At 48.7% G+C, this 25,956-nt stretch overlaps 1 protein-coding gene across 1 annotated transcript; it reads left to right on the top strand.

Moving 5' to 3' along the window:
* Window positions 1–23,408: 23,408 nt before the first annotated feature.
* On the top strand, window positions 23,409–24,605 carry LOC139047908 (uncharacterized). The gene has a single exon (XM_070522082.1). It carries the CDS (start codon window positions 23,409–23,411, stop codon window positions 24,603–24,605), a length of 1,197 nt encoding a protein of 398 aa, XP_070378183.1.
* Window positions 24,606–25,956: the final 1,351 nt, after the last annotated feature.

Here is a 25,956-nt window from a genome sequence, read left to right as displayed (position 1 = left end):
CAAGCAGCGGAGCACTCAAACCTTTGCTTGCCCGAGTCAGTTGATGCGATAAAGCTTTCTTCTCCATTGACTGCTGTGGCGAAGTAACATCAGAATTTCTTATGTCTAGCCAACTAATACTTCCGAAACCACAGCGCAGCAAGACCGGCGCCGTAGCTACTAGATTTGCGAGGCAGGCTGCCACACAAGCATGGGAACGGCACACGGCGCAACCGTTAAATAAACCCACGTGCTCGCCGCGACACACTGTGAACAATACATAAAGCTTAAAAAGCTTCTTTCGTCATTTCTTCACTTGATGGCGCTAGCTTCTTTACGAAAACTCTCCACTTGAAGCGGCGCGAAAACGGAAACATGCGAACCATTTGTGCGAACTATGAAACGGCCGCGGACGTGTCGTCTGGTCGAGCGGCTGGAATATACCGCTTTTCTTCGCCAGGGCGGCGTGCAGCGCACTCTTTTCCACGCGCCGCCTATCCAGCACTGGTTCCCTATTCTCGTTCGCCTTCGCCCCAACGAATCTCGCTCTCCTCAGCCCCGTCGCTCCTATTCGCCGACTCCCTTCGGACGCCGCTCCCAGCCGGAAAACTAGACGATGCAGCGCCTCCAGGTGACGCTGCATTGCTCCCTACGCCGCGAAATCCTCTACTGACGTTGCCCAGTCATCTGAACCTTCTTGACGTGCAAGTCGACGGTGTTTCTGTGTCTGCACTCATAGACACTGGGGCGCATTTCTCCGTAATGAGCGCTGACCTTCGTAACCAGCTGAGGAAAATAATCACGCCCGCCACGACGCCTGTTGTCCGTGTCGCCGATGGCGGAGCAGCCCCCGTAATGGTATGTGTACCGCCCGCGTCTCCTTCGCCGATACCTCAACAATCGTGCTATTCACATTCATCGCTCACTGTCCCCACGACATCATCCTCGGCTTAGACTTCCTCTCCGCACATTCTGCTCTCATGGATTGCTCCGCCAGTACTCTCCGCTTCGACCTGCCTGTTCTGGATCCCGCTGACCAACACCCTACTCGCCTCAGTTCCGTCGACTTCGTTCGCTTGCCACATTCGGCACTGACTTACGTTGACTTCGTGTCATCCCCACCAGTCCCCGACGGTCACTACATCGCGGCTCCTAAGCAAGACGTCCTCCTTACACACGGGATCACAGTACCTCACACAGTTTTATCTATTACGGCGAATTGCGTCTGCCTGCCAGTGGTCAATTTTGGCTTGACGACACAAGTGCTGCTACGCGGGATGTCTCTGGCCCAACTTTGCTCATTCGAGGATCACTCTGTAGCATCGATTTCAGTAGACGACAATTCAGCCGATCCTCCTCTACCGTCGCAGTGACTGTTGCCTTCATCCACTGGCACCGCCAGCGTTGCTTCATGTAATCAGAGATGGGTGCCATAAAGATACTGAACTTTGAAACCAAAAGATTTGCATACAGAACGTTCAAAGACAGAAGTTTATTCGTTAAGAGACGTTCTGGAGCGTTATCGCGGCAGAGCCGAATTTGTAGGGTGCGTCTGCTACGTCCAGAACAGTCCCCAAAGTTCGGAATCTCGATTTTTTTCACGTTTTGTTGCTAAACAATCCACAAGAAATCGCACTAGCGACCTGTTTGTCGAAGAGATATTGCATGCAGGAGACGATTTCCGTCTCTGCACGTGCAATAAATACTACAAATAAATAAAAAAGCATCGATCTATTGCAACTCGCTGAAGTGTTGCCATTTCAGACAGACGTAATCACTGAAGATGAATGAGTGCAATAATTAAAGGAACGTGCCAATCAGACCCACTTACTGCATACTCGCGGCACACCATTCATCACAAAGTATACGAGATAAGTGTGCACAGGAGCTGAACAATGAAAAGTGCAGGAGCCCATAAACGTAGCCAGCGCTCCAGGCAGGTATCGCGCCCGTTGACGAGCACTGTGTGGCACTAAGTGTCCAGCGGCAATACCGACATCATGTTCCGTCGGGGTTCATTTTCCGCGAGACATGAGGCTGCCTTCGATATACCGCGCAGAGTATATTATGTTTGAAGCGAAACGTTTATGAAAAGGAACACCACATACTTCGTAGCAATGTAGGAAAAGAAAAACAGTATGCAATAATTCTCCCTCATATACAGAGGGACCAACCTAAATATCTGGACGAACAATTGCTGCTCTACGGTTCGCAGAAGTGGTTCCACATGAGACACCATGGCCTTCCATGGAAATTGACACCACCACTATGACTTTCAGGGAAGAGGCAAAGCACCGAAAGGCGTGGTGAGGGTTCAGCGTCATCTGAAAAAGTGGTGGGAGAAATCATCGAATAGAAAGTGAATGCTGATAACGTGGTACACCACTGCTTTCATTATAAACCGCAAAAATAAACTATAACTTCAGATGAGTTAAAATGTTTGCGCCCTACAATCTGGTGACGTCTGCCTGATTTGTCGTTTTCCGGACTAAGGTTCGCATTGCATGATAGTGCAAGGTACCACTTGTCTGTGTAAGTTGTAAGTTCACGAATATTTACCGAAACGATATATTCTTTCGCTACCACATACTTCCGACCTGCCACTGTCCTCCTCTAATTTACCATTTTAGTTCGCCCGCGTGAAACCGCAGTTGAAGTAGAATGGTCATGAAGATATGACAACGAGTTAGACGGCTCCAACAAATGCACTGCAGAGCATTCTTAATAAAGTTTTCGCTGCTTGCTTTCAGGTTAGTCATATACATATACACTGACGTTTCAACAGGTGGGTGCCACGTGTGACAAGGGCAGCTCTAGGGCACGTTTCAGGTCCCAGAGGCTACAAAAGTATGTGCCTTTGAGTATGGACCTTTTCTGAACTGTCACCAGGATCGACCCAGATTGTTTCTACTGCCGGAAGCCGAAAATACTATGGAACGTTAGTCATATGCAGTTTTCGTTGTAGAATAATGACAGCTGTGTACAGGTAGCAAACATTTGTTTGAGTGTGACTGAGTGAGTGAATAAAGTTTTTATTTGGTCCAGAAAAACGCGATAAAACGCGCACCCGGGTAATAAAACGATGGGACTGACAGATGCTAGTCTGCCGGCCCGATCGCGGGCGCACTGGACGGCCAGGATTTGCTCCTCAAAGATGGGACAGGAGCGCGCCCCACTCTTCCTTGGTGAACGGGCCCAGCGACCCGCACTCCCAGAGCATATGAGGCAAAGTAGCAACCTCACCACAGGCCATGCAAGAAGATTTCGGATAAATCTCGGGATATATGCTATTAAGGGACGCCGGATTTCGGTAGGAGTTCGTTTGCAGGAGTCTGAGTGTGACCGCCTGCGGCCTGCTTAGCTTGGAGTGAGGCGGCGTGAATACCCTTCTCTCTAAGTAAAAGAATTTAGTGATTTTGTTGTGCGTGATAGGAGCGTCTCTGTGACCGGGGAGACAGTCGCCCGATCTGAGGGCAGCGCGGTCGGTAAAGCCACGCGCAGCCTCGTAGCTAGACTCGCTGAGGTTTAGAGGAACCCCCACCCCCCAATCGCCCCGACATGTGCAGGGAACCAAAGGATCGAGTGTATAGAGGTGTTGCCGTGTTTGGCGCCTTTCAGAATTTGAATTACCTGCCGGGCTACGCGGCCTTTCTGGAATGACCTGATGGCGGCTTTCGAATTGCCATACACCCTGTCTGTCCGACCGTCTTGCATGGCGAGTGCAATGGCCACTTGCTCGGCCACCTCTGGGTTCGTCGTCCAGACGGAAGCACAGTTGACGACTTTGCCCAGCGTGTCCCCGACGGAAACCGCAAAAACCTTGCTGTCTTCGTATGGAGCTGCGTCCACGAAGCTTGCTTCGATCTGGTCGTTTACCTGCGTGAATAAACAATTACAGAGAGAGCACACAAGGACAAGTAATGGCTTGCAACACATGCTTATTCCGAAAAAACCACATATCGGTACATCCCAGAAATACACCAATGCGCGTGCACGGCAAGAAAATAATCACCAAAAAGCTTTCTGTTCATAAAATACGCAACCTAACGGCGCTCATCAATAAACCTCGTCTCATTGTGGTTTAGATAAACTTAGGTGTCGCTGATCGAATCATATCCCTTCTTACTTTTATAATACGGGCACGCCAAGCAGTGGGTGGGAAGGGGCACGCTACCTTTATTCCTTCTTGGCGATTGACGCTTACGTAAGCGTGCATTCACGCGCCTTCCTGTTTGGCCTATGTTGACTTTGCCACATGATAGAGGAATCTCATGGGCTACCCCAACACTGCAATCTGCGTAGGAATTGGTGCGCTTGACTTCGTGCCCTTGGGACCTATTTGTACTTCTCCCTATGCCCGAGCATATTCTATGAACTTTGCAGGGAGGCGAAAACGCTATCTCCATATCGGTTAACAAACTTCTTTTAAATTGTGGCCAGTTCTGTGAACGCAAGGCAAAACTTTACGTTTTTTTCTAGAGACGCTGTCTATGGCTTGATTATGTCGCATCGCGTCCGCGCGTTGATCAATAATTTTTCTTATGTGGACCGACACTAAAGATAGTACAACACCGTGCGGAGTCGCGGCTGAGGTGAAGCAGGTGTTAAGCACTCCCCACACATGGACCAATCCCGTAGATAGCACAATATTGAGCCTACCCACGCTGGAGAAGAAGCAGGCGTTAATCATTCCCCACATGTGGGCCGGTCGACCTGCGGTGGAGGTCAAGCAGGCGTTAAGCATTGCCCATACGTAGGCTTATCCCGTAGATAGTAAATTACCGGGCCGACCCGCGACGGAGGTGAACCAGGCTTTAAGCACTCCCCATACGTGGGTCGATACCGAAGCTAGTGCAATGCGGGGCCGACCCGCGGCGGAAGTGAAGCAGGCTTGACGCACTGCCCACATGTGCGCCGATCCCGAAGGTAGTGCAATGCTGGACCTACCTGTGGCGGAGCTACAGCATACTTTAAGCGCTCCCTATACGCGGGTCGATGTCGAAGATAGTACATTGCTTCGCTGGTCATCATTTTTCACAGAGTGGAAAGGCACTGACTTTTATCTTTGTGTTTCCTAGCAGCTTCAATAATATTGTTTTCCGTCTTAATCTTAAGCACTGCCTCCGCTACTGCTGAAATGACTCATTGCGGGAAACCAGCTTCCTCTAACATTAGAATCTGCTTGTCAAAATGTTACTCCACTTCTGGCATACACGAGTCCTTTAAGGCTGACTTGACGCACTAGTTGGCTATTGCCTGCCTCATCGTTTTCGAAGGAGCCGAATTGCAGGGCAACGATTCCTTTTGGAACATTGGGTGGCATTTCCAGCACACATGGTTTTCACAGGAAGTTAAAATGTTGTGTGAAAAACTGGATATTATCATAGTTAATTAGCTCTTTAGTAAAGATCAACCATTTGCAAAGGCGCTGAAAGAGGTGTAATCCATCTGCGAATGCGTAGTCGTACTTGGTTTGCTTTTTTAAAACCACCAGAAGATCGTCAGCATAACGAAAAACACTAATAACGTGTTGTTCAAACTAATAATCGCTTTGTTCACCTCTCTGTCAAATTCCAATGACCAAATGTTACACGAGATAGAAGCAACACAGCGACCTATATATATGTCCTGTTCCTGCACGTAAAATTGCGAGTCCGTGCCTGCTCTTGCGTGCTCTCTCTATGATCGTTTATTCGCGCACTTAAAAAAATGTTTGTCAATATGCACCACTCGTCTAACAGGAAGTTCTTCTAAATTGCCTACCTTAACGCATCAAGGCTTGGAAGGTCTGGAAGACCTAGAACTATCATATTTTACGACTAATAGGTATTAGCTTACGCGCTTAGTCCTGGAGCTGTTCTGGCAAAAGCTGTAGACGGAAGGGAAGAGATTGAATAAACACTTTTGGGGGGTCACCGGTAAAATGCTCGCAACAACTGAAATATAGACATCGGAAAACATTTGACACGTATTGCTGAGTTATAGATAAAGGAGAAAAGTTTTTCACTTGGTGTGAGCTCACCAAAGTAGAAATTTTACCATCCCAGCTACATCCGCTTGAAGGCAACGTAGGCTTCTGTACGCGCTGCTTTCTTGATTGAACACTATAGTGCCCGGTTCTATGTGAATCGACAGAACGGCAATTTATTTCAGGTTTCTCAGTTTCAACTACGAGATAATAAAAAACACCAAAGCTTTACTTTAATGCTTTTTTCTCACGTTAATCATTAAGAGGTCTTCTTGTTCTTAGAATGAGTAAAATATTTCAAGCACCAGATGTGCAAGCAAAATTTCTGCTTTGCGCATTGTATAAAGGCTGATTTCGTTGTTCTGCGAGTGTCATGCATGCTATACAGCGAAGGTGTCGTTGACGTCTATGACTACTAAGAGCAAAATGATTATTCAAAGTACGCGATGATGGGTTCGCAGCACTGCGTCGTATAACAGCCGAGTGATATTGTGTAAATGAGGAAATGATGGTGCGCATGTTTTCGAATGGATGTACCTGTTTTATATCTAAACCTCCCAGGCTTCCAGTATTTCGTTACTTATTGATAAACTGCATGGCTCACTACGCAAACAAGTGATAATGTATGACCATGTTAGCTCAATAAGGACAGCAGCACAGTCATCTAGATGTTTTAAGATAGTAGACATACATTTATAAGAAAGTACGTACTTTGTTAAAGCGCGAGAGCGGGTTACTGCGGGGAAAATCTAGGCTGTTAGGCAGAGCAAACAAGAAGTCAAAATTTGCAGTGAAATACTTTCTTGTGTATCAACTCAGTATGAAGGCATTATTACAGCTCAGTTCAATTTAAGCATATATAATGCTTTATAAAACGTCTGATATGCGAGCGTGCAAGAAGGATTTTTTTTCTTGAAGTTGGGAGATGCACAAAAAAGACCTGTTAATTGCTGGCCGTGGTTTCTATGCTCGTCTATGGACCAGGTTATTCAGACCAAATTGAAGGACTGGATGTTTAACCCTCACTGCCACACAGTTACCATTGTCGTACACACCGCTGCGGAATCTGTCATTCTTTCATTGTGGACAGGCATCTGTTTTGCCGCGTGCTTCGCCATAACACACAGATCGCTTAGCCCAATTTGGTACACAGTAGCAACGATATTGTTGCCACAACTACTAGGTTCTCATTGACAAATATGTAGCAGTTCACCGATGAGATAACGCATTCATTGGATACATGTATCTTCGCTGTTTATCTAACGTGCGGTGACAAGCCACAACGTTATATCTACCTCGGTTATCACTTTTTATTGTGTGTGTGCGTGTTCCTGTTCCGCCTGACTCACATAATACCGGAAGGTAGAGGTCCTTTGAGCCATATCGTTGAGGTTCTTTTCATTAGGCACCTTTATTGTTCCTATACAAACTATAGATTGACTTATTGACTAATTCTACATGGCCTGCCATATTTGCGAAAAAACTTACGCCACATATTCCACCCTACATAGATGACTGATCCTCTATTTAGTTTGGGTGAAAACTGTGTAAAGAAATTGGTACTGTGGTGGGCACTGCAAACATTGTGCTAGCCAGAGAACAGCGCGTCCGAGCTGAAAATGTGCCCAATACAAAAGATTACCTTGTACTAACAAGCACAAGCTTTTTCGAGCTGTACAACAAAAGATAACTTTATATAGAAGCACGGCTTTGTCAGAGGTCACAATCCTTCTGCATTAATGAATATGTGATTGTGTTCACATAGAAGAAGCTCAATCATGATTTGATATTTTCTGCCTTGGCAGTGTTTGATGTTCATCGTCTACTATATTTAAGAATTGAGTTGCAACGGCATCAGCTGTGAACTCTCATACGTTTTGTTTCTTCACAGAAATAGAGATGGTGCTCGACTTCGATGAAATATAAATTGAGCGCACTATAGACCTTGGGTCAACGCTTCTCTTGCACAGCCAATATTGCTTCGTATAACATTGTGGCGACACACTCCGCGCATACTTCTGCGCACCCTCCGTCTTCTTATCATCTGGCCCCGCATAACACAGCTGCACGCTGGACTGCATGGTCAATAAAACATAGCGCCACCGCCACGTCACCGGAGGTATGCGTCGCCAACGGTGGCTATAAAAACAGGCTGCCTGGCTGAGAAAGGAAGCCTTCTACCTTCCGCTACTGTGATGAACGTAGCGTTGGTATGCCCGTCCGCTGCCATCGTTCGTCGAATAAAGAAGCGTTACTTTTTTGTGTTGGGATTCGTCCTTCGCTAGACACGACATCCCACACCATGCAAATATTTGCGTGAGTGAGAAAGCAGGTCGTGGAAGTGGCACATCATAGAAGTCAAGGCTACTCAGTCAACATCACCACCGTGTTCAGTGCCAACGTTGCCATTATTTTAGCAGCCTCATAAGAACACGCGCTCAAGTAGACGTCAGAATAGTGTGCAGCAACGTACTCGAAGCATATAGCGATTCAATATTTTAGCTGGTTTCGGATCAGATGGGTTCAAGTCTTCCATTTTGTGTCAGAGACGTACACCCGGCCACAAAATATTACGGACCATGAAATTTGAGAAAAAGCTGAATATCTCCACAACCTCACAACGCAACCAGGTATGTGCATTTCGGGCATCGGCTAGAATATGCTAAGAACATTTTCGTAAACAGTTCTACTGGCTACTGCTGCAGGCTGCTTGGAAATTGAACGTTTTCTGCGATCTTGTGGTCCGTAAACTTTTGTGGCCGGGTGTACATTGTTAGGAGCAGTTGCGGCACATATAGTGCGATGAAAATGTGTTAAACATGCGAATGTGGACTCGCACTACGAAATGAACCACGGCTCAAGAGCAAGAATGGGTTAATTTACCCACGAATTTTTGATGCTGTACAACATAACCAGCGTACTTGTATGTTGGCTGCAGGCCAAACGCCTCTACAAGCTGCATCGGATTACCCCTCATCTCCACTAACTGACTGCAAGTTGTACCTGCAAATTTTCTGATTTCATTACCCTATCTAATTTTCCACAGTTTTCGACAGGGCTTCCTTTCTCGTAGCAGCCGCTCTGCATTTCTAATGGACCACCAATTATCTGCCCTCTGAATTACGCGGCATGCCCTGCTCGCATTTTTTCTCTTAATTTCAACTGCCACTACCCCCGTTTCCGCTCGAATACACACCGCTTTCTTCCTGACTTTGAGCATTAGGCCCAACAGCTTTCCTTGAGTCGCTTGTTTGAGCGGTCCTTAACTTCTTGTCAAGCTGCATTGTCAACCTTCAAGTTACTGTCCCATATGATAGTACTCGAAGAATAGAATAAGTGTACCCTTTTCTTCTTAAACGAAGTGCTGTGCTTCCGGTCACGGCTTCGTAATGCCGGATGTATTCACTCAGACCCATTTTCATACTTCTGTATATTTCTTTCTCATGATCAGGGTTCCCACTGAGTAACTGATCTAGATAAGCTCTACATGCTGGCGGACATTAATGAACTCTTGTTCGCATGACAACTTATTCAACATCACCTTCGGCTGCAGCATATTTCTCTACCCACACTTACACTTTCTCGGTTAAGGTTCTCAATCAATTGGTGCAGCGTGGCCCCAACCTTGTCGAACAGGACAATGTGATCGACAAGCTGAAGACCGTTGAGATATTCGGCGTTCACCATAGGTCTCGATCCTTCCCAGTCTAATAGTTTGGACACTTTTTCTAAGCAAGAAATGCATATAATATGGAGAGAATGTTCCTCCTTGCCTGACTGTTTCTTTTCGATAGGTATTTTCCTGTTTTTTAGTGAGTAATTACAACACCTGAAGCCGGAACTGTCATTCAGGCATGGTCGAAGCCTAAAAAGTTGCGGATGCATGTGCTGTGGCATAATGCAAATGTGGAAGTTAAAAGTATTGAAATAAATATTGAGAAGTCCACCGTATGCTCCAAGCACCACTATCTTGACGTGAAGCACTGAATTAAGTGATCGAACTGTGGGTGGCTGGGAGGGCGCCAATGGAACAAAATTCGAGTGAAGTAAATGTTGGTCGTGGTGACACGAAGCATTTTAGTGACTGCGGTTAGCGTCGTGCACGCTGCACATTGTTTGTTTTGCAATACCGGGCTACTGTGACCGTATTTCACACACTGGCAAGTGTGTGCGTCTGCTTGTATGTGTGTGCTTATGTTTTTTGAGTGTGTGCGTACTTAAGCCACAATCGTTCACTTTGTGCATTCTTGAAACAACCCACGTGATTTTGATATCATTAGTGGTACGTGATTTTCTCGTGACTTTCTTTTTTTATGTCATCATGATGAAGTCCGGCTTCATAAGGTAAACAGGATTGCCATGCGTTGTACGCATACGTTGGTTCACAGTGGAGGCGAGAAAATTAGAAACGCCTTGAGCACAGACGCTACGTCGCTTCGACTTAGTGCTGAATTGAAACTATGAGTATGGAAGGGCGATGTAGCAGCACGGAAAACGACACTGAATTGCGCAAAAATGACAAGTGTTGATCATTAGAAACGTGCAGGGGTTTATTCGTTCTTGCAACTCGCATGTAGATTTTTAACCTTAAACTGTAGGAAAAACTAATCATCTGGAGCTCTATGAGCAAGAGAAAGGTCAAACTAGAAAAGAAATACAATAGAAGTGCTAAAAATGCGTCAATGACAAACTTGACGGTTGCCATGGACAACACTTCACTTCTATTAGCTGACACACAATAGAATGTCATGACGACTATGAACATTCAGGCTATTGTGTATACAGCAACACAGTCTATCAGACATTATGCAGAAGTTCGCCGTATATCATTAAGGTACTGCCTCGTGCAGCAGCGCACGACCAAAACAATTATGCACTGAAAAAGCTCATTACACTTTGAGATGAAAAATGTGAGGGTGTAGCAAAACTATAAGCCCGCACAAAGCTCAGCTTCGAGCTTTTAATTTCAAGATGTCCATTTTTATTGTTTACACAAGTGTTTCTACTGCACCGTTTGACAGGGGGGCGTGAAAAGTGACTTTACACAATTTCGCTTCAAAAAGTGTTCTAATTCACCGGATGTAAATTGCGGACCGTTGCCGTTCTCCACCATACTGGCTAGGCCATACGCTGCAAAACTGCTCCTTACTGCCTGCACCATGGCCAAGTTGATCTGCCTGCATTACTCTTATTTTAAACCGTAATGAGAATAAGCCTGCCAATAGCAGCCATGATTTGCCTTCTACGTTCGTACAATCTAAATGACCCCTTTCCGAACAATTTAAAGATAGTAGCCATGGTTGTACCAGTGCGGATTGCACAGAATTCCGCCCTCTCTGACAGACCTCACGTGCTCGTGCCATGGTTTCTTTATCTGTGTCCAGATTTGGCCACCGAAGCTAACTTCAGGCTAGCATATTGGTTTTAGTGTATTAGAGACAGAACACTTGGCCTGAGGGCTTTTGGGGATAACAACGCGGCTGTTCCACCACAAACAATTCTGCTCTAATAAAAGCTTGCATCGACGAATAAAAATGGGCGCTGTTACTCTTCTATTTGTGGTGGCCGACCGCGGCACGTCATCTTCCTTACTGAGCTCAAAACATCATTCCTGCTTGTTTCTTCAGCCACTTCCTGCGCTGTCGAGGGAGCCTCATAAGAGGTGGAAAAAAAAATCGTCGCACGCACTTGTTTCCAACGGCAGCCTTGATAAACCATCTACGTGGCCTATTTGTGGACCGTAATTGTACTTGTTCACGTACAGATAACCAGGCGAGAAATTTTTCCTTCGCTGCATTATTGCTAACGCTACTTAACTGCAGTGACTCTTCGGATCAAACTGCACTAGCAGCTGATCAGTCACTCTTTCGAACTAATGAAAATATTTAAAGTCAACGCCTGTGGGTAAAACTTCGCGCTGAATTTGTGCATACGTTTGTTCGGCTGCTGTGAGTGTGCGGTACGAGGAAGCGCTAGGTCTTTTGCTATGATCCTAGGTGCTTGCGAGAACCACACCAAGGTCATATGCGATGCGTCACACGACAGGCGCAAAGGCTTCTTTCCGTCATACAAAGCTAGCAAGGCGGGATATCGGGTTACATACACGGCACACAAGGAGCGACAAGGACAAACGTTACCTTGTCGCTTATTGTGTTCTGTCTCTACGTTTGCCATGGTTATAAAGGTACAAAGCCAGCACTGACCTCTCGCAGAGAAACAGGTTGCATTTTCGAAGCGTATTTTCACAATATTTTCTTAACAGCTTCTAGAGAGGTTTTAAGGTCGCTGCTGTTTGGGAAAGGAACTTGTGGTGGAATTTCACCGCTCCTGTACACGCGGACAACTTTTCTTGGCAAGGAAGGCCACGGGGCGGAGCTTGTGTCCATGTGTCCTACGCGAAGTAGTCCGGTTTAGCGCCCGTTTCCATTTTGTTTTGGTTCGTCAAACTTCCACGGCTACTGTACATGTTTGAAGGCCGCGAGAGATAATTCAGTATCAAGTTCTAATAGCAAATCACCGATGCTAGACTTACCGCTATGTTGACCTGGGCTAAGGGAGTTAACTGATAAAGAATATTTCAACGCAAGAGATAGCCATGTCATAGTGATCTTTATATTTATCCTTGTTTAAGTAAAGATATGCCAGTTGGGTCACAGATCCAGCTGATAAACTCAGGCTATTTGAAATCTAGGCTTGAAGGTAAAATAAGCAAACGAGAAAAATAGGTGCGTGTAAGTGGAGCAATGTTTGAAAAAAGTCTATGCACATTTTTTATTCATTTTAACTAATGCCTGTGGTCACCCACAGACAATATTTTACCACAAAGTTCGGCAAAAAGAAAGAAATATCCACAAAAGTTAGAGCCCGAAAAGCGCTGTCGTGAAAATAAAAAAAGCTTAGTTTTTAGGCGCCCTTTGCAAATACAACACAAATAAGTCAACCTAAGCACTCAGAGTATCTGGCCTCGGAGCAGCGCTCGCGAATACATAAGGTCACGACAAGAGACCTATCACTTTCTCATTCCGCACGCGTACATCAGCCGAGCAGACATATGGACAAATTGCGAAGCTTTAGCCTTAGTTTTTGACATTACACAATTTCGCAAGTACTTTCTCGGTCGACGGCTCCAGTTTGTGACCGATCATCAGTGGCTGACGCATTTGTTCGGTCCGAAGAGACAGTGTAGTCAAGTAGCGTTAGCAAGGCTGCAGCAATGGACAAATGTTTTGGCCGGTTACCAGTGCGTCTAGTAAAAGAGTGGTCCACAAGTAGGCCACGTAGAGGGTTTATCAAGGCTGGCGCTGTAAGCAAGTGCGAAGGATGAACGAGAATTTTTTTTACACTTATACGAGAGGTTCCCTTTACAGGCTAGGAAGTGGCTGCAGAAGGAAGCCGGAACGTGGTTTTGAGAATTATAACGGAGATGACGTGGCGCGATTGGCCACAAGAAATAGAATACCAATACCACCCCTACATTATCGACACGAGCTGTCGATAGAGCAGAATTTTTTGCTGCGGAACAATCGGGTTGTTTGCCCGAACATGTGAATATGTTATCGTCAAGTTCGATTTGTTTTTGCTACGTATTCGGCGGATAGATGCTGAGGGCGGAAGGACGACCGGCCCAAGGAACAGACGACCCACGCAGCGCCAGGAAGATAATCACGCTGATCCCTTCAGTGACGAGCTTTTGTTGCTAAGTCGCCACTCAGGGGGTGGCAAAAATGAGAAGACATTCCGGCTAGCGGAGCAATCTTATCTGCTGGCCCCAACATAGAATGTTATTAGCACCGCGAATGGTACAGCTTGGCCAAAGCTACCCATTTCGGAAGGCGTTCAAGAGGATGACGCTTCTTGAGCAACTGAAGGTGGGAGCAAGTAGCCAACAATAGATGCAAGATTGACCAAGTGCAGCAATAACGTGTTTTACACGATCACATTGTCCTTGCCCTTGGAATAGGTGAAGACGCAGAGGGGCATGGTGGCATAAGCGGGCAAGTTGAGCTAGACATCGCAGAAAGGGTGAAGGCAGCACTGTGCGTCCTCAGGCTCGAATAACAAGCCCGTGGAGAGGGGCTGGGATGCCTCGAAGGAGGCGACGCTCATAATTAGCACTGCTCGCCAAGTGCCGAAAGGGTGCCAGCACGCAGCGACAGGGAGCCGGCCGCAGACCTCTGGCGCAGAGTTCATCCCGTCAACCGGCACGACAGGATCTGAAGTGGCTTAGTGAACGAGCGGAAGAAACAGAGTACCTACGTCGGATGCAACCTTGCGCGAAAGCTTAGGAAAGCTTGGCAGTTGAATTCACTGGGAGCAGAAAACAGGAAAACCGAACACGAGAATGAAAAGGCTTGCATCTACTTGCATGCACACGAGCAAAATAATAAAAAAAACTAGGGAAAGCGGCTAAGGCAGTCAGCATTTTCATGGCGTTTCACTTTATTGTGCCGCACTAGGAAATCAAACTGTTCAAGAGCTAGACTCAACCTCATCAAGTGACGATTTTTGTGGGACATTTGGTTTAACCGCACTAATTGGTAGGGATCGGTTTCAAAAAGAGAGGAAGAGCCTTTAAGATAACACGAGCTTTTCGAGAGCCAAAACCAAGCAAGCGCATCCATTTTCTGTGGTGCTGTAGGCTTGCTCGCGTGGCATTAGCTTTCGACTCGTCTTTTTCGTTCGCCTGACTTCAAACAACGCTCATTCCATGGTCACTGGTGTCACACTGAACAAAGAGGCGAGAGTATTCTGGTGCCGCGAGAACCGGTTGACAAGAATTCTTTTAATCACAGCAAATGCGTGCTTACGCACCGTAATACAACGTACAATAGTAGGCTCGGTCTTGCGCGGAGCGCCTGTAAGAGGACTAGCGATATGTGCGAAGTTTGTACTGTAACTTGTGTGGTAGTCAGCTAAACCCAAAAGGAAGGCTAGTTAGTCTTTGTTTTTTGCAAAGGAAAGCTAGTGATTGCCTCAACTTTTAGTTAGGAAGCATGTCGGTTCCCTTGGCCAACAACATGCCCCTAGTAGTGGACTTAAGTGCTTGCAAAACAACATTTGCTCAGTTAGAGAGCCAAACCTGCTTCACGGATTTGAAGGAATACCTGCTGTAGATGTTCCAAATGCTGTTGTCAAATGCTCGAGGAAACAGCGATGTCATCGAGGTAGGACACAACGAAAGAGTCGGTTCCGGTGAACACTTGATTCAACAGTCTCAAAAATATGAACGGTGCATTCTTGAGGCCAAAATTGAGCACCAGAGCCTGTGCCTGTCAGAGTCATGAAAGTGGCGAGCGTACTGGCGTTCTCCATGAGTGGCGCTTGCGAGAAGCTGCGTGCGTACCATATATAACGTAGAAATGTTCTGTGCAGCGGATACTTTCTCGATCAAGCCATCAGCATTCTGATTACGATAGTCAATGCAGGGATGGGCTTCCTTACCTGAACTTTCTAGGATAAACATAGGCGACACGTATTTGCTTTCCCCTGGCACAGTTAGACCCAGTGTAAACATGTTCAGAACGGAATCGTTGAGCAGGTTCTCATGACGGGGCGAAAATCTGCGAATCCTTGTACGAAAGGGTTGGTCACATGTCCACTCAAAGTCGTGTTCTACAAGGTTTGTCCTACCGGGATAGGGCCTGAACAAATCGCTGAAGTTGTGTACAAGCACTTTTATCTACTTTCTTTGCTTGATTATTCAAGAAACTTGCTTAGCAACAGATTTCAGTGTTTCTTCCGTTGACGGGGAAAATCAAGGGGTCGGTACTTTCAAACGGCTTCATTAGATTGCCGTGGCAGATTGTCACGTCGTTACGTTTAGCGGGCGTCGTTACCAAGCAATTGGTGTCGCAAAGCTTTTGCTTGAAATCGACTAGCCCATCCCATGCTACTTACAGTTTATTTGCTTCCGACGACTTCTAAATGAGCACTTTGTCGCCTTCTTCGAAGATTCGAGTGTGTGCAGATCTGTCATAGTATACGTTTGCGCGTTGCTGCGCTTCCGCCATGCTGATCTGTGCCAATTCTTGCGATTCAGGTAGGCATTTGCACAATGTCAGCAAGTACTCGACAACGGATTCGTCTACAAATTTGTCTTCCCACTTTCTTTTTAGCAAGGTGAGTGGGGACCGAAGCACTCAGCCGTAAACAAGTTCCGCCCGGAGAAGTCCACTTGCTTCGCGAGTGATGGAGTGCAGAGCAACGAGCATTGCGGGAACAGCCGCATCCCAGTCGGTGCCCTTCTCGAAGCAGAACGCGCGCAGAATCCGCTTCATTATTGAGTGACGTTTTTCGACTGACTTGTTTGCTGGTGGTAGACAGAGCTGTGGTGAAGGATATGCCACATTTCTACAGGAAGCGCGCGTGTTAAGCGTGCTTGTAAAGAGAACCTTGGTCGCATTGAATTTCACTGGGAAATCTGATTCTGGCAAACACGCCGAGTAGCGCGTTTACAACTGCTGTGGAGCTTAATCTTGGTAACACCACTGCTTCCGGAAACTTCGTCGCAGGGCAAATCAGTGTTAGCAAGTATCTGTTGCCTGCCGCTGTTACTGGCAATGGACCAACAATGTTGACTACCAATCTGTGAAAAGGTTCGCCAATCAAAGGCACTCGGACCAAAGGTGCCTTGAGTTTTTAGTTTGTTCGGTCCTTTGGCAAACATTGCAAGGAACGTACCCATTACTCAGATTCCGTGAAGCACATCGGCCAGTAGTAGTCGTTCAATAGTGTGCTCTTAGTTTTGTTTATTCTTAAATGGCCAGCCCAGCTATTGCTGTGGACCAAATCGAGAAGTGCAGCACGGTACCTTTAAGCAACTACAAGCCGCTGGAAAGAACAGACTCTCTTGTTTTTGAATGTTCCGTACAACGGACCGTTTTTGACAGTGAACGATACTGGTCCGTTTTGGTTATGTCTTGATCTTTCCCAGCACATTTGCCGTGACTTGTCGTTCGTGTGATCTGTTTTGAGAATGCTTTTGTGTAGCTTTGCAAGAAGTAGAAAATTTTCGCTGACTGGGCTTATCATTTTGTCTCCGGGCGCGCAAGCGACCAGGGCGTTATTAATGGCTTGTGTGGATGAAACGGTTTTGCTCGTTGGGCCAGCTAGGGAGGGATCGCTTTGCTCTCGAATTCGGGTGGCACAAGTAGCATTAGTAGTTCGCGCTTTTGTGCGGGACCTCGTGACGACCATTACAGGGTTCGCATGAAGTTCCATTCCTGCGTTTTTCAAGTTCCTCATTAATCTGTTAGAAAAAAATATCAGGGATTTTTCGAGGGAGTTTGTCTGAAACCGCAGCTGGAGTTTGAAATTTGATGAAGGCACCCGTCATTGGAACTTTGGCTACCGGCAAGCGATTTGTGTCGGGCTCTAGGGCCTGGGGCACCGCTACACACTATCCGGTAAAGTCCTCGGGCTTAACAAACGACGGGTGGATGATATCAAATGTTGCTCATCTTTCACGTAGAACCTTGCAATGGATGCCGTTCACCATCATTTCAAAGTTGTAAGGCAAGAATAAATCACTCTCTTCAGTTAGCAAATTACCTGTCACATTTGCTTGTCGGCACGTTACTGCGACATGGCCTGGTTGTGTCATTTTTAATAGCTTAACAGTCGGTTTTCATCAAACTTTGAACTTTTTGGTTCACTCGAGTTGACCGCATGCACTTGGGTGGGAGCGCTGTCGCGTTTCTCTTGATTCTTTTCTCTCGCTCTTTTTTGAAACTTTTTCAATGCTCCCGAAGGTTTCTTTCGCAGTTCTTCCGAATTTCTCATTCTGCGGGAACAGTACTCGTCAGCCAAACTAGCTGCCGCTTGCAACGTCTCCGCGTTTGACTTGTCTTGAATTTACAGGTGCATTTGCTTCGGAATTCAAGCATATATTTGCTCTAGCGCAAACAATTCGATCAGACGTTGGTTGTTCTCGTATGCATTGACACCTTTAAGTGATTATTCCGAGGAGCTCATAGATTTATAGGCGAATTCCGAGAAAGACTCCCCATGACCAAACCTCGTGTTACGGAATTTTGTCCTGCAGGCTTCTGTAGACAAGCTGTACCTTCGCCTCAGCTGAAGCTTTATTTTATTGTAGTCAAGCGCATCTTCATCTAACATTCTCGTGATTACGTCCGCTGCTTCGTTTTAAAGCAATGTCAATAGGCGTTGCGACCAGTTGTTTTCTGCAAGTGCTGCTGCAACGGAAATGTGGTCGCCGTAGCCGACATTCAATTCCGTGATCACTTGCATAGCAGCCCAACACCATAGCCAGTAAGCAACCACACTGGGTAATGCTACCTTTTGTTTTGTTTTTGATTTGCATTGATTAGGGTATCCGGCACCTGCTAGTGGTGGCAGAGCGCTGGCACGACGTGCCAGCATGCGACCATTGCCAATTATGACTTCCCAGTGGAGATACAGAGAGTTTCCGCACAATGCCATTACCACCGACACAGGAAGAGCAGTCTGTACTGAGCCGATGCAAGGCATTTTGCGACAAAGCCACACCACTCACTGCAGAAGTACACTATGCCATGAGCAAGCTCATGGTCTCCCAGAATTGGGGGGCTAAAGAATGCCATGACGGAAATAATGTTAGTGTTCATTGGCGTACAATACAAAGCGTGTGGGCGAATAGTACTTTGTCACTGTCACCCATAAGGAGGCTTTGCAGGATTAAAAACTAGTTGATACCGTTCACCGAAGCCGAAACGGAAACACCCCAGCAGTTGTAGCTAGGTCACACAGCAAAACTTCAGTGCGCGTGTGCGCATTAGTACTACGCGTTCAGATGTTTAGATCAACGAGATTCGTCATCTGCTGCACCCTTATAATGCAATAGCAAGAATTACGCATCTACTATAACGTATGGAGAGCAAAAATTGACCTACCGAATGGACAGTGGTTAGCAGCTGTGCAGCACACACTCGTGGGCCCGTCGATCCATAGGACATGGAGGCCCGCCGCTGCTGATCGTCGCCCTGTGGTCTCCCACTCACGAGTTGTCGAAGTTGCACTGGGGTGCTATGCAGGATGCGCCGAGTTTCTCGTTCACCCGAGTTTTACCCGAGTTTGCTCGACGGCAGTCAGTGAACGGAGATAGCGCGGAACGCGCCGAAGGTGCAGGCAAAAAAATATGTAGACAAAAAGCCGCGTATGACAACATGAGCGCACCCTGCGCGGCACGCTGCTTCCACGTTTCAAGCGCAGAAGGCTGCACAACGACACGCGCCAGCGCCGCGTATTGTTATCAACGGATTATCACAACTTAGCGATACCGTGACTGTCCCGCTGCCTGTCTGCACACTTGCCGTGAGCCGCTTGCCACGCCTTTCCCGGGCGCGTCAAGGGCGTGCCTCATCTTTCGGGCACTGTCTTTCTATCGTCCATCGAATGCGAACAGGGTACATGCGGCGCATTCTTGCCCCTACACTTTCACTCAAACGAATACGTTAAAATAGAACAAATAAAATAACGAACATTTTTATTTATTTAGGTATCCGTTTTTCGTTTTCAACGCTAGAAATTTGTGATGACAAACGGAGATCGAGCAAATTATAAAATTTTGCACTTCTTGCCGCGAGTGGCGACAGGGAGGCGAAAGCTTAGAAGCGGTACATTGAAGCGGGTCGCACGCACGAGGGCGTTCTTACGGTGGTAAGTCGCCTAGGGGCGCTGCAGTGCTATTCTCAATAAAGTCGGTCATGATCCATGGAGGGTCATGGCCACTCTTTCTTTATTGGGGGAATAGAAACGGTACGGCTGTTCATCGTAGGCGCTTCACTAGGCTATTAGGGCCCCCGCTTTACCAACTAAAAACGACACGACAGCTGTCGCTGCAAAATGGCGGTATGTTATTTTAGAGTGCGTAGTGACGCAGTTCAGTGAAAATGTACCAGTTTATCTTTGTGCGCGAAGCCTCTGCGATACATGGCGAAAAGTGCGGGCTTCCCCAGCGACACAATTCATCGCTTGTCATTGCTTGCCCAGTGAAGGCGCCTCTGAGCGCATGTACGCAGTATATGAGTGTGTTGTGCAGTCGAAGGTGCTTGCGGATTACCTCTGCTGGAGCCAGCAGCGATCGCGGATGGATATCGTAACTACACCACAGCACTCGCATTTTGGCAGGTGAGGGCTCTTGTGTGCAGTTATGAAATCAGATTTCGAACGGAGAGAGGTGTTGGAACTGTTGAGTGCGCAGTGCTTGTGATGAAGAAATGCCATTGCACTGGGTCTAGAAGAGCGAGCGATTCTCGGCCGCTGATCGTGTTTACGACGCTGTGGCTCCGTTTCATCACCGATGACAGAGCAGTCATCTCAAACGACTGCTGCAATACGCACTCCTCAGCATCGTCGTCGCCCTCGGCGCATCGACGCCTTGCAAGCAGCTACAGTGACGTGCCGATAATTATTTACTGTGCGCTACGCGCCACAATGCAGGCAATGAAACCGTGTTGTGCGGCCATCTCAACCCGAGAAGATGTATGCATAAGCCAGCGACAGTCAACGCTTTGTTTTTGGTAGTGGTGCTCAGTACATCACCGATGACAGTGCGTTGTGCGTGTTTTATGTCGGCGGTCAAGATTGTTGATGCCTCTCAGCTCGACACCGCGTCGCTGTTGCCGGAAGATAAGTTGGGCGTGGCCCAACTATAGTGGGTGCGCGCTCAAGAGTTACATGCCTCGCGTGGGACGTGACTTCTGCTTTCGATTGACAGGCGAAGTCGTGCTAAACTCGTACATCGCGAAACCCCCTCCGAGTTCAACTCGGGAACATGGCGGCGGCAGCAGCAGCCTGTTTCATTGCATCCAGCGACAGCAAGCGTCAGTATGACCGTCCGGACCCGTTCACCTACATGACCGACGGGGAGTTTCAGCGTCATTTTCGCCTGTCGAAGACATCAGTGTGCTGGCTGTGTGACGAGCTAGGCGAAGAATCTCGTGTGCGGAGACAGCGTAGCGGGCTTCATTAGCTCACCGTCGTAGAGCAAGTCATCTGTGCCCTCCGTTTCTACGGGACTGAGAGTTTTCAGGGAAGCGTCGGCGCCGAGCGTTACACTGGACGCCATCAAACTACTGTTAGAAACTGTGTCAGAGATGTGTCTGACGCGCTTATCGATGTGGCAGTGCGTAAGCGGTGGCTAGCTTTCCAGAATACTGCGGCGGAGCGGGCATATATAAAGGAATGCTTGCTACTTCGTGGGAACATTACGAACGTAGTCGGGTGTGTCGACGGAACGGACGTAGGAATTAAGGCGCCTTCAATGTCAGGACGCAACCTACGCCCGGCGTTCTTCGGACGTGCCTCGCATGGGCTCCGCGGTTTCTTCTCCTGGCTTTGGCATCTCGCCCAGAATATCCTCCAGTTTCTGCTATCGAGCACGCGAAGGTGTAAGGGCCTTCCTGACACCTCATTTGCTCGGACCCGGTGACCGCCATTTCCCCAGAGCCTCATCTTTGACCAACCACGGCGCCACCGAGCTAAGCCCAACGCTCGGCGCAACGCCACCTCGCCCGCAGCGCGCAGCTGCCCCTAGCGTTGCACCGGCGTCCGCTGCGCCGGCACTCGCTCCCGTTGCCTCGAAGCCGCCGATATGGAAAGTATAGTCGACGGTACACTCTTCTCCCAACAAGGATTGGATGACGACCCCCGCTGGGCCCGAATGCTCCAAGCCCACCGAGTGGCCCATCCAAAGGAAGCCGTTTCAGCCACGAACGCCCACCTCAAGACCGCCATGGCAACCCCGCCATCAATGAAGACTCGCCGCCTACGCCACCACGTACCGCTGCCTCGACTCCCAGCGGAAGACTACAAGATCGTCTTGCGCCCTGGAGGTGGCCTCGACCTCCGTACAACCACCAATGGGGCCCTCTTTGCCTCACTCTGTTCTCGCGCCAGCGTAGAGTACGCCGCCGCCCGTGGCGATGACAGCGTACGCATAAACCCATGCAACAACTCTTTCACCGTCAGTACGCCCTCGGAACAACGCACCCGGCAGTACGTGCATACCTCTGAGTTGCGTCTCGCCACTCAGCTGTACCCACTGCGCCCTTATGTGGCCGCACTTGACAACGCCCTCCGCGGCATAATCTACAACGCCTTGGACAATCAAAACCAAGAGGAGATAATCGAGGACCTGCAGGCTATGAATCCCAGCAGCACTTACGCCATCGCCGACGCAAGGCAGATGGGTCGCACCCGGTCCATCCTGATCACTTTCGTCGGCACGAAAGAACTCCCTCGTACCGTGGTGTTCAACTGCGGCATGCTCATCTGTCACCCCTTCCGCCCCAAGGCTGAAGCTTGCGTCAATTGTTGGAGCCATGGTCACCGCTCCGACGTGTGTACCAAGCCCAGGTCCGGACGCTGCCCGCACTGCGGAGCTGTGCACGCGGCTCGGGACCCCCCTGACTGCACTCCTAAATGCATCTTGTGCAGCGGCACACATGTCACGGGATCCCGCCCGTGTAAGCTCCGCTTCGAACGGGGAGGTCCCTCTCCACTCACATCCAATACCAAGTCAACGTCATCCAACTCAGCGCAGTCGGCACCATCCACTAAGGACTCCCGTTCATCCCGTCCCCGTCAACGATCCAGCTCCCGATTAAGCCAGGACCGCAGCCCCCACCGCCGCTTCGTCTCATTTCCACCGCTACCGGGGCAATACACCCCATCAACTGCTTCCCAGGTGAGCTGGCGATCGCAGCCTCCCACACTCAATCCCGAAAAAGAGGAGCTCAAAGCTCAAATCGCAGCCCAGAGCAACGAGATTGCCCTACTAAAAGAACAGCTGTCTGCTGCATGCGCTGCTCGCGCGCCCCCACATCCCCACCTCTTCCCCTTAGCAAACATCACACTCTATCGCAATCTCGCCCCCACCGCCACCTGCTCCCGCCCCTATGTCCGCCTCCTCTTCGGCCGCGTCTTCACGTGCCGCCTCCCCCTCCCGCAGCCCTCCACATAAGAGGCGCTCCTCTACCGAGTCTGCCCCCACCCCTGAGATGGAGGCTGTCATCCGCCACACGGCCTCGTTCCTCGAGGCACATGAACGACGCCTCATGGCCGCCTTTACAGCTCGGCGTATGGACACGCAGACATGGATGGCTCAAATTAACAACCGCGTGGCCAAAATTGAGGCCCGCCAGAGTTCCCTCGAGGCCGATCTTGCCCAGATGACCGGTAATGTCGCATCCCTCCTCCCCTCATCCTCATCTCCCAAGCACCCTGCACCTGCAGGGTCACCCCGGCCTCAATGTGGCCAGACACCCCCCACGCCGTAATTTCTGGCAGTGGAACTGCCGCGGCTGCCTAACTACCTCCAGAACATCCCTCCCTCCACCTCCCCGCTATCTAAGCCCTTCAAGAAACCTTCTCCCCAGTAAAACTGCGCGAATACACAGCTTTCCACCCTGCTTCCCCTTTCCCTCCGAACGTTGCCACGCTAGTTCATCGCGCCTACATGGCAATCGAGCATCCGCTCGACGTTCCGGAGTGCATTCACTTCTTCTTGGAACTCCTTCCCCGGCGGCGGCAAGATGCCAGCCTTTTTGTCCCTAATGTATACAGCCCTCCCCGCACAACTGCTGCTCCCCTCCTCCTCCTTCTCCGCAACGCCATCTCACGGGTGAGCCGGAACGCGCTCCTAATTTTTGGGGATTTCAACGCTCATCACGTGAGTTGGGGCTACCCCAAGAACTGCAGGAAGGGCCTGGTGCTATGGACCTTCGTGCAGAACCAACAGTTAACAGTCCTGAACGATTTCTCCGAACCCACCCGCATTGGCTCCAGCGTACAACGGAACACTAATCCGGATCTTTCCATCTGCGAAAATATCCCGGACGCGGTGTGGGCGAACACCCGGGTCTCTCTCGGTAGCGACCACTATATCCTGTCCGTCTCTTTTTCCTTTCCCACCCTATCTGCCTTCTGCAAGCGCCTGGTGCAGGTGGTGGAGTGGGATCGCTTCCGCCACTCGCGGCAGCAGGCTTCCACCTCCATCTCAGACCTTTCTCAGTGGACCACCACCTTGCTTCAGGATGTTTCCTATGCCACCTCCACCGTCTCCACCCCTCCTCACTCCTACACGGCTGATAGTCGCCTCCTGCACCTCTGGGAGGCGTATCACTCCCTGCACCGCCATTGGCTTTCCCAGAAACACAACCGCTCGCTGCGACTCCGCCTTGCTCGCCTGGCAATGGACATGGAGGAGCACTGCTCTTCTCTCACCAGACAGCAGTGGGGCCAGACCTGCGAGCGAATGGCTGGTAGCCTCGGGCTGAGGGATACGTGGGCTCTCCTGCGTGTCCTCCTTGACCCTTCGCACTCCAAGGCCACGCACCGCAGGGACGTGACACGCCTCCTTCACTCGTCTCCACTCTCTGATTCCGACTTTCTTCTTGCTCTTCGTGATCGCTATCTCTGCACCAACCCCCCTTCCTCTCTCCCTTCCTACACTGGCAACCCTAATTCTACGCTCGACGCAGATATCACCCTCGGCGAGGTTCGTGCCGCGCTGCATAAGACCCGTACCACTTCCACACCAGGGGCCGACCAAATCTCTAACAAGGCCCTCCGTAATCTGGATACCCCGTCCCTCGAGGCCATCACTGACCTCTTTAACCCATTAAGGACCAGCGTGACCATATGGTCACGTTAGTCTGCACAGTGGATTTCAATTAATTAAGGTTAAGAAAACGGCACCAAAATCGCCTTTGACATGCCGATTGACAGATTAGAGTCCCCTTTATGGATACCAAGTGTCAGCAGCTGTCAGTCGTTTTGTGGGAGCCCCTCGCAGAGGCGTGAATAAGTGTTGCTATGCGAGTAGCGTCGCGATGCATCGCTCCAAAGGTTAAGTGTTTTTTTTCTTCACTACTTGCTTAAGCAATTGTTGGATATCGTTACCTCCATATTGCTCTTTGAATATGTGACCTCCGATGAGCATTTGGGAAAGAATTATGTTTGATTTATCCATGAACGAGTACGTTATCTTGTGCGTTGCCATATGGTCACGCTAGGCCTTTAGGATACCGAACTTTCTGTTTTTTTTTTCAAACTGCATTCTCATCTCTTGCACGGCTGCTGGCGCGTTCCCACAGTGGTTATTTGTTATTTTATTGTCTGAATAGGTAGACGTTGGAAGAAATAGCGAAGATACTCGAAGAGGAAGATGACGATGTGTCAGTGATTTATATCGAGCTGCCAGATCTGGCAGCTCGATATAGGCTAGCACCTATTTGGATGAACACTCGGCCGATGAAGACTCAGACAGGCTCATTGAGAATCTAAGCGGGCGGCAGCTATGAGCCGGCGCTGAAGCTGTTTTCTCTGACGGACGCAGCATTGGTGGATGCGAGTCTGACCACAACGACCCCGGCGGGCAAAGTGACGGAACATCAGAGGTGTCTTCTGCTGCAGTTCATGCGGCCATTCCTGCGAAATTATCCACTGCTTCTAAGTGGACGAAGGGTGGTCTCCAGAAAAGCCTTGGCATATTTCCCGACCCAAACTTTGCTGCTTAAAGGGACTTTTCAGCTGTTGAGTTGTTCGAACTCTTTTTTGACGAAGCCGTCGTGGAGCTGTTAGTCGAACAAACAAGAAACGTTATATTGAATATGCCTGATACAAAGGTTACCAAAGAAGAATTAAGATAAGTTTTCTTGGAGTACTTGTTTTTTTCCGGCTATAACCGCTTGCCAGAGAAAAAGTGCTATCGGGACAGCGGCACGGATATGTGCAACACGATGACCTAGAATGCTATGCGAAGAAATCGCTTCATACAGATAATGTGATTCCTGCACGGAGCGAAATGCAAACCTAACGCTAAGTGACAATTTGGCAAAGTTGCGCCCATTGATGGCACTATTGAAAACAAGATTTCTGGAGCACTTTCAACCTGTGCGTCACCTGAGCTATGACGAAAGTATGATTGAGTATTATGGTCGTCATGACTGGAAACAGTTCATACGCGGAAAGCCTATCCGCTTCGGGCATATAGTATGGCGGCT

Source organism: Dermacentor albipictus, chromosome 7, assembly GCF_038994185.2.
Source record: "Dermacentor albipictus isolate Rhodes 1998 colony chromosome 7, USDA_Dalb.pri_finalv2, whole genome shotgun sequence".
NCBI lineage: Eukaryota > Metazoa > Arthropoda > Arachnida > Ixodida > Ixodidae > Dermacentor > Dermacentor albipictus.
Note: the sequence above shows the minus strand (reverse complement) of the source record. Positions and strands in the feature narration are given on the sequence as shown.

Excerpts from the sequence above, each read along its gene's own strand:
- LOC139047908 (XM_070522082.1), top strand. The coding sequence starts at position 23,409 with ATGGCAATCGAGCATCCGCTCGACGTTCCGGAGTGCATTCACTTCTTC.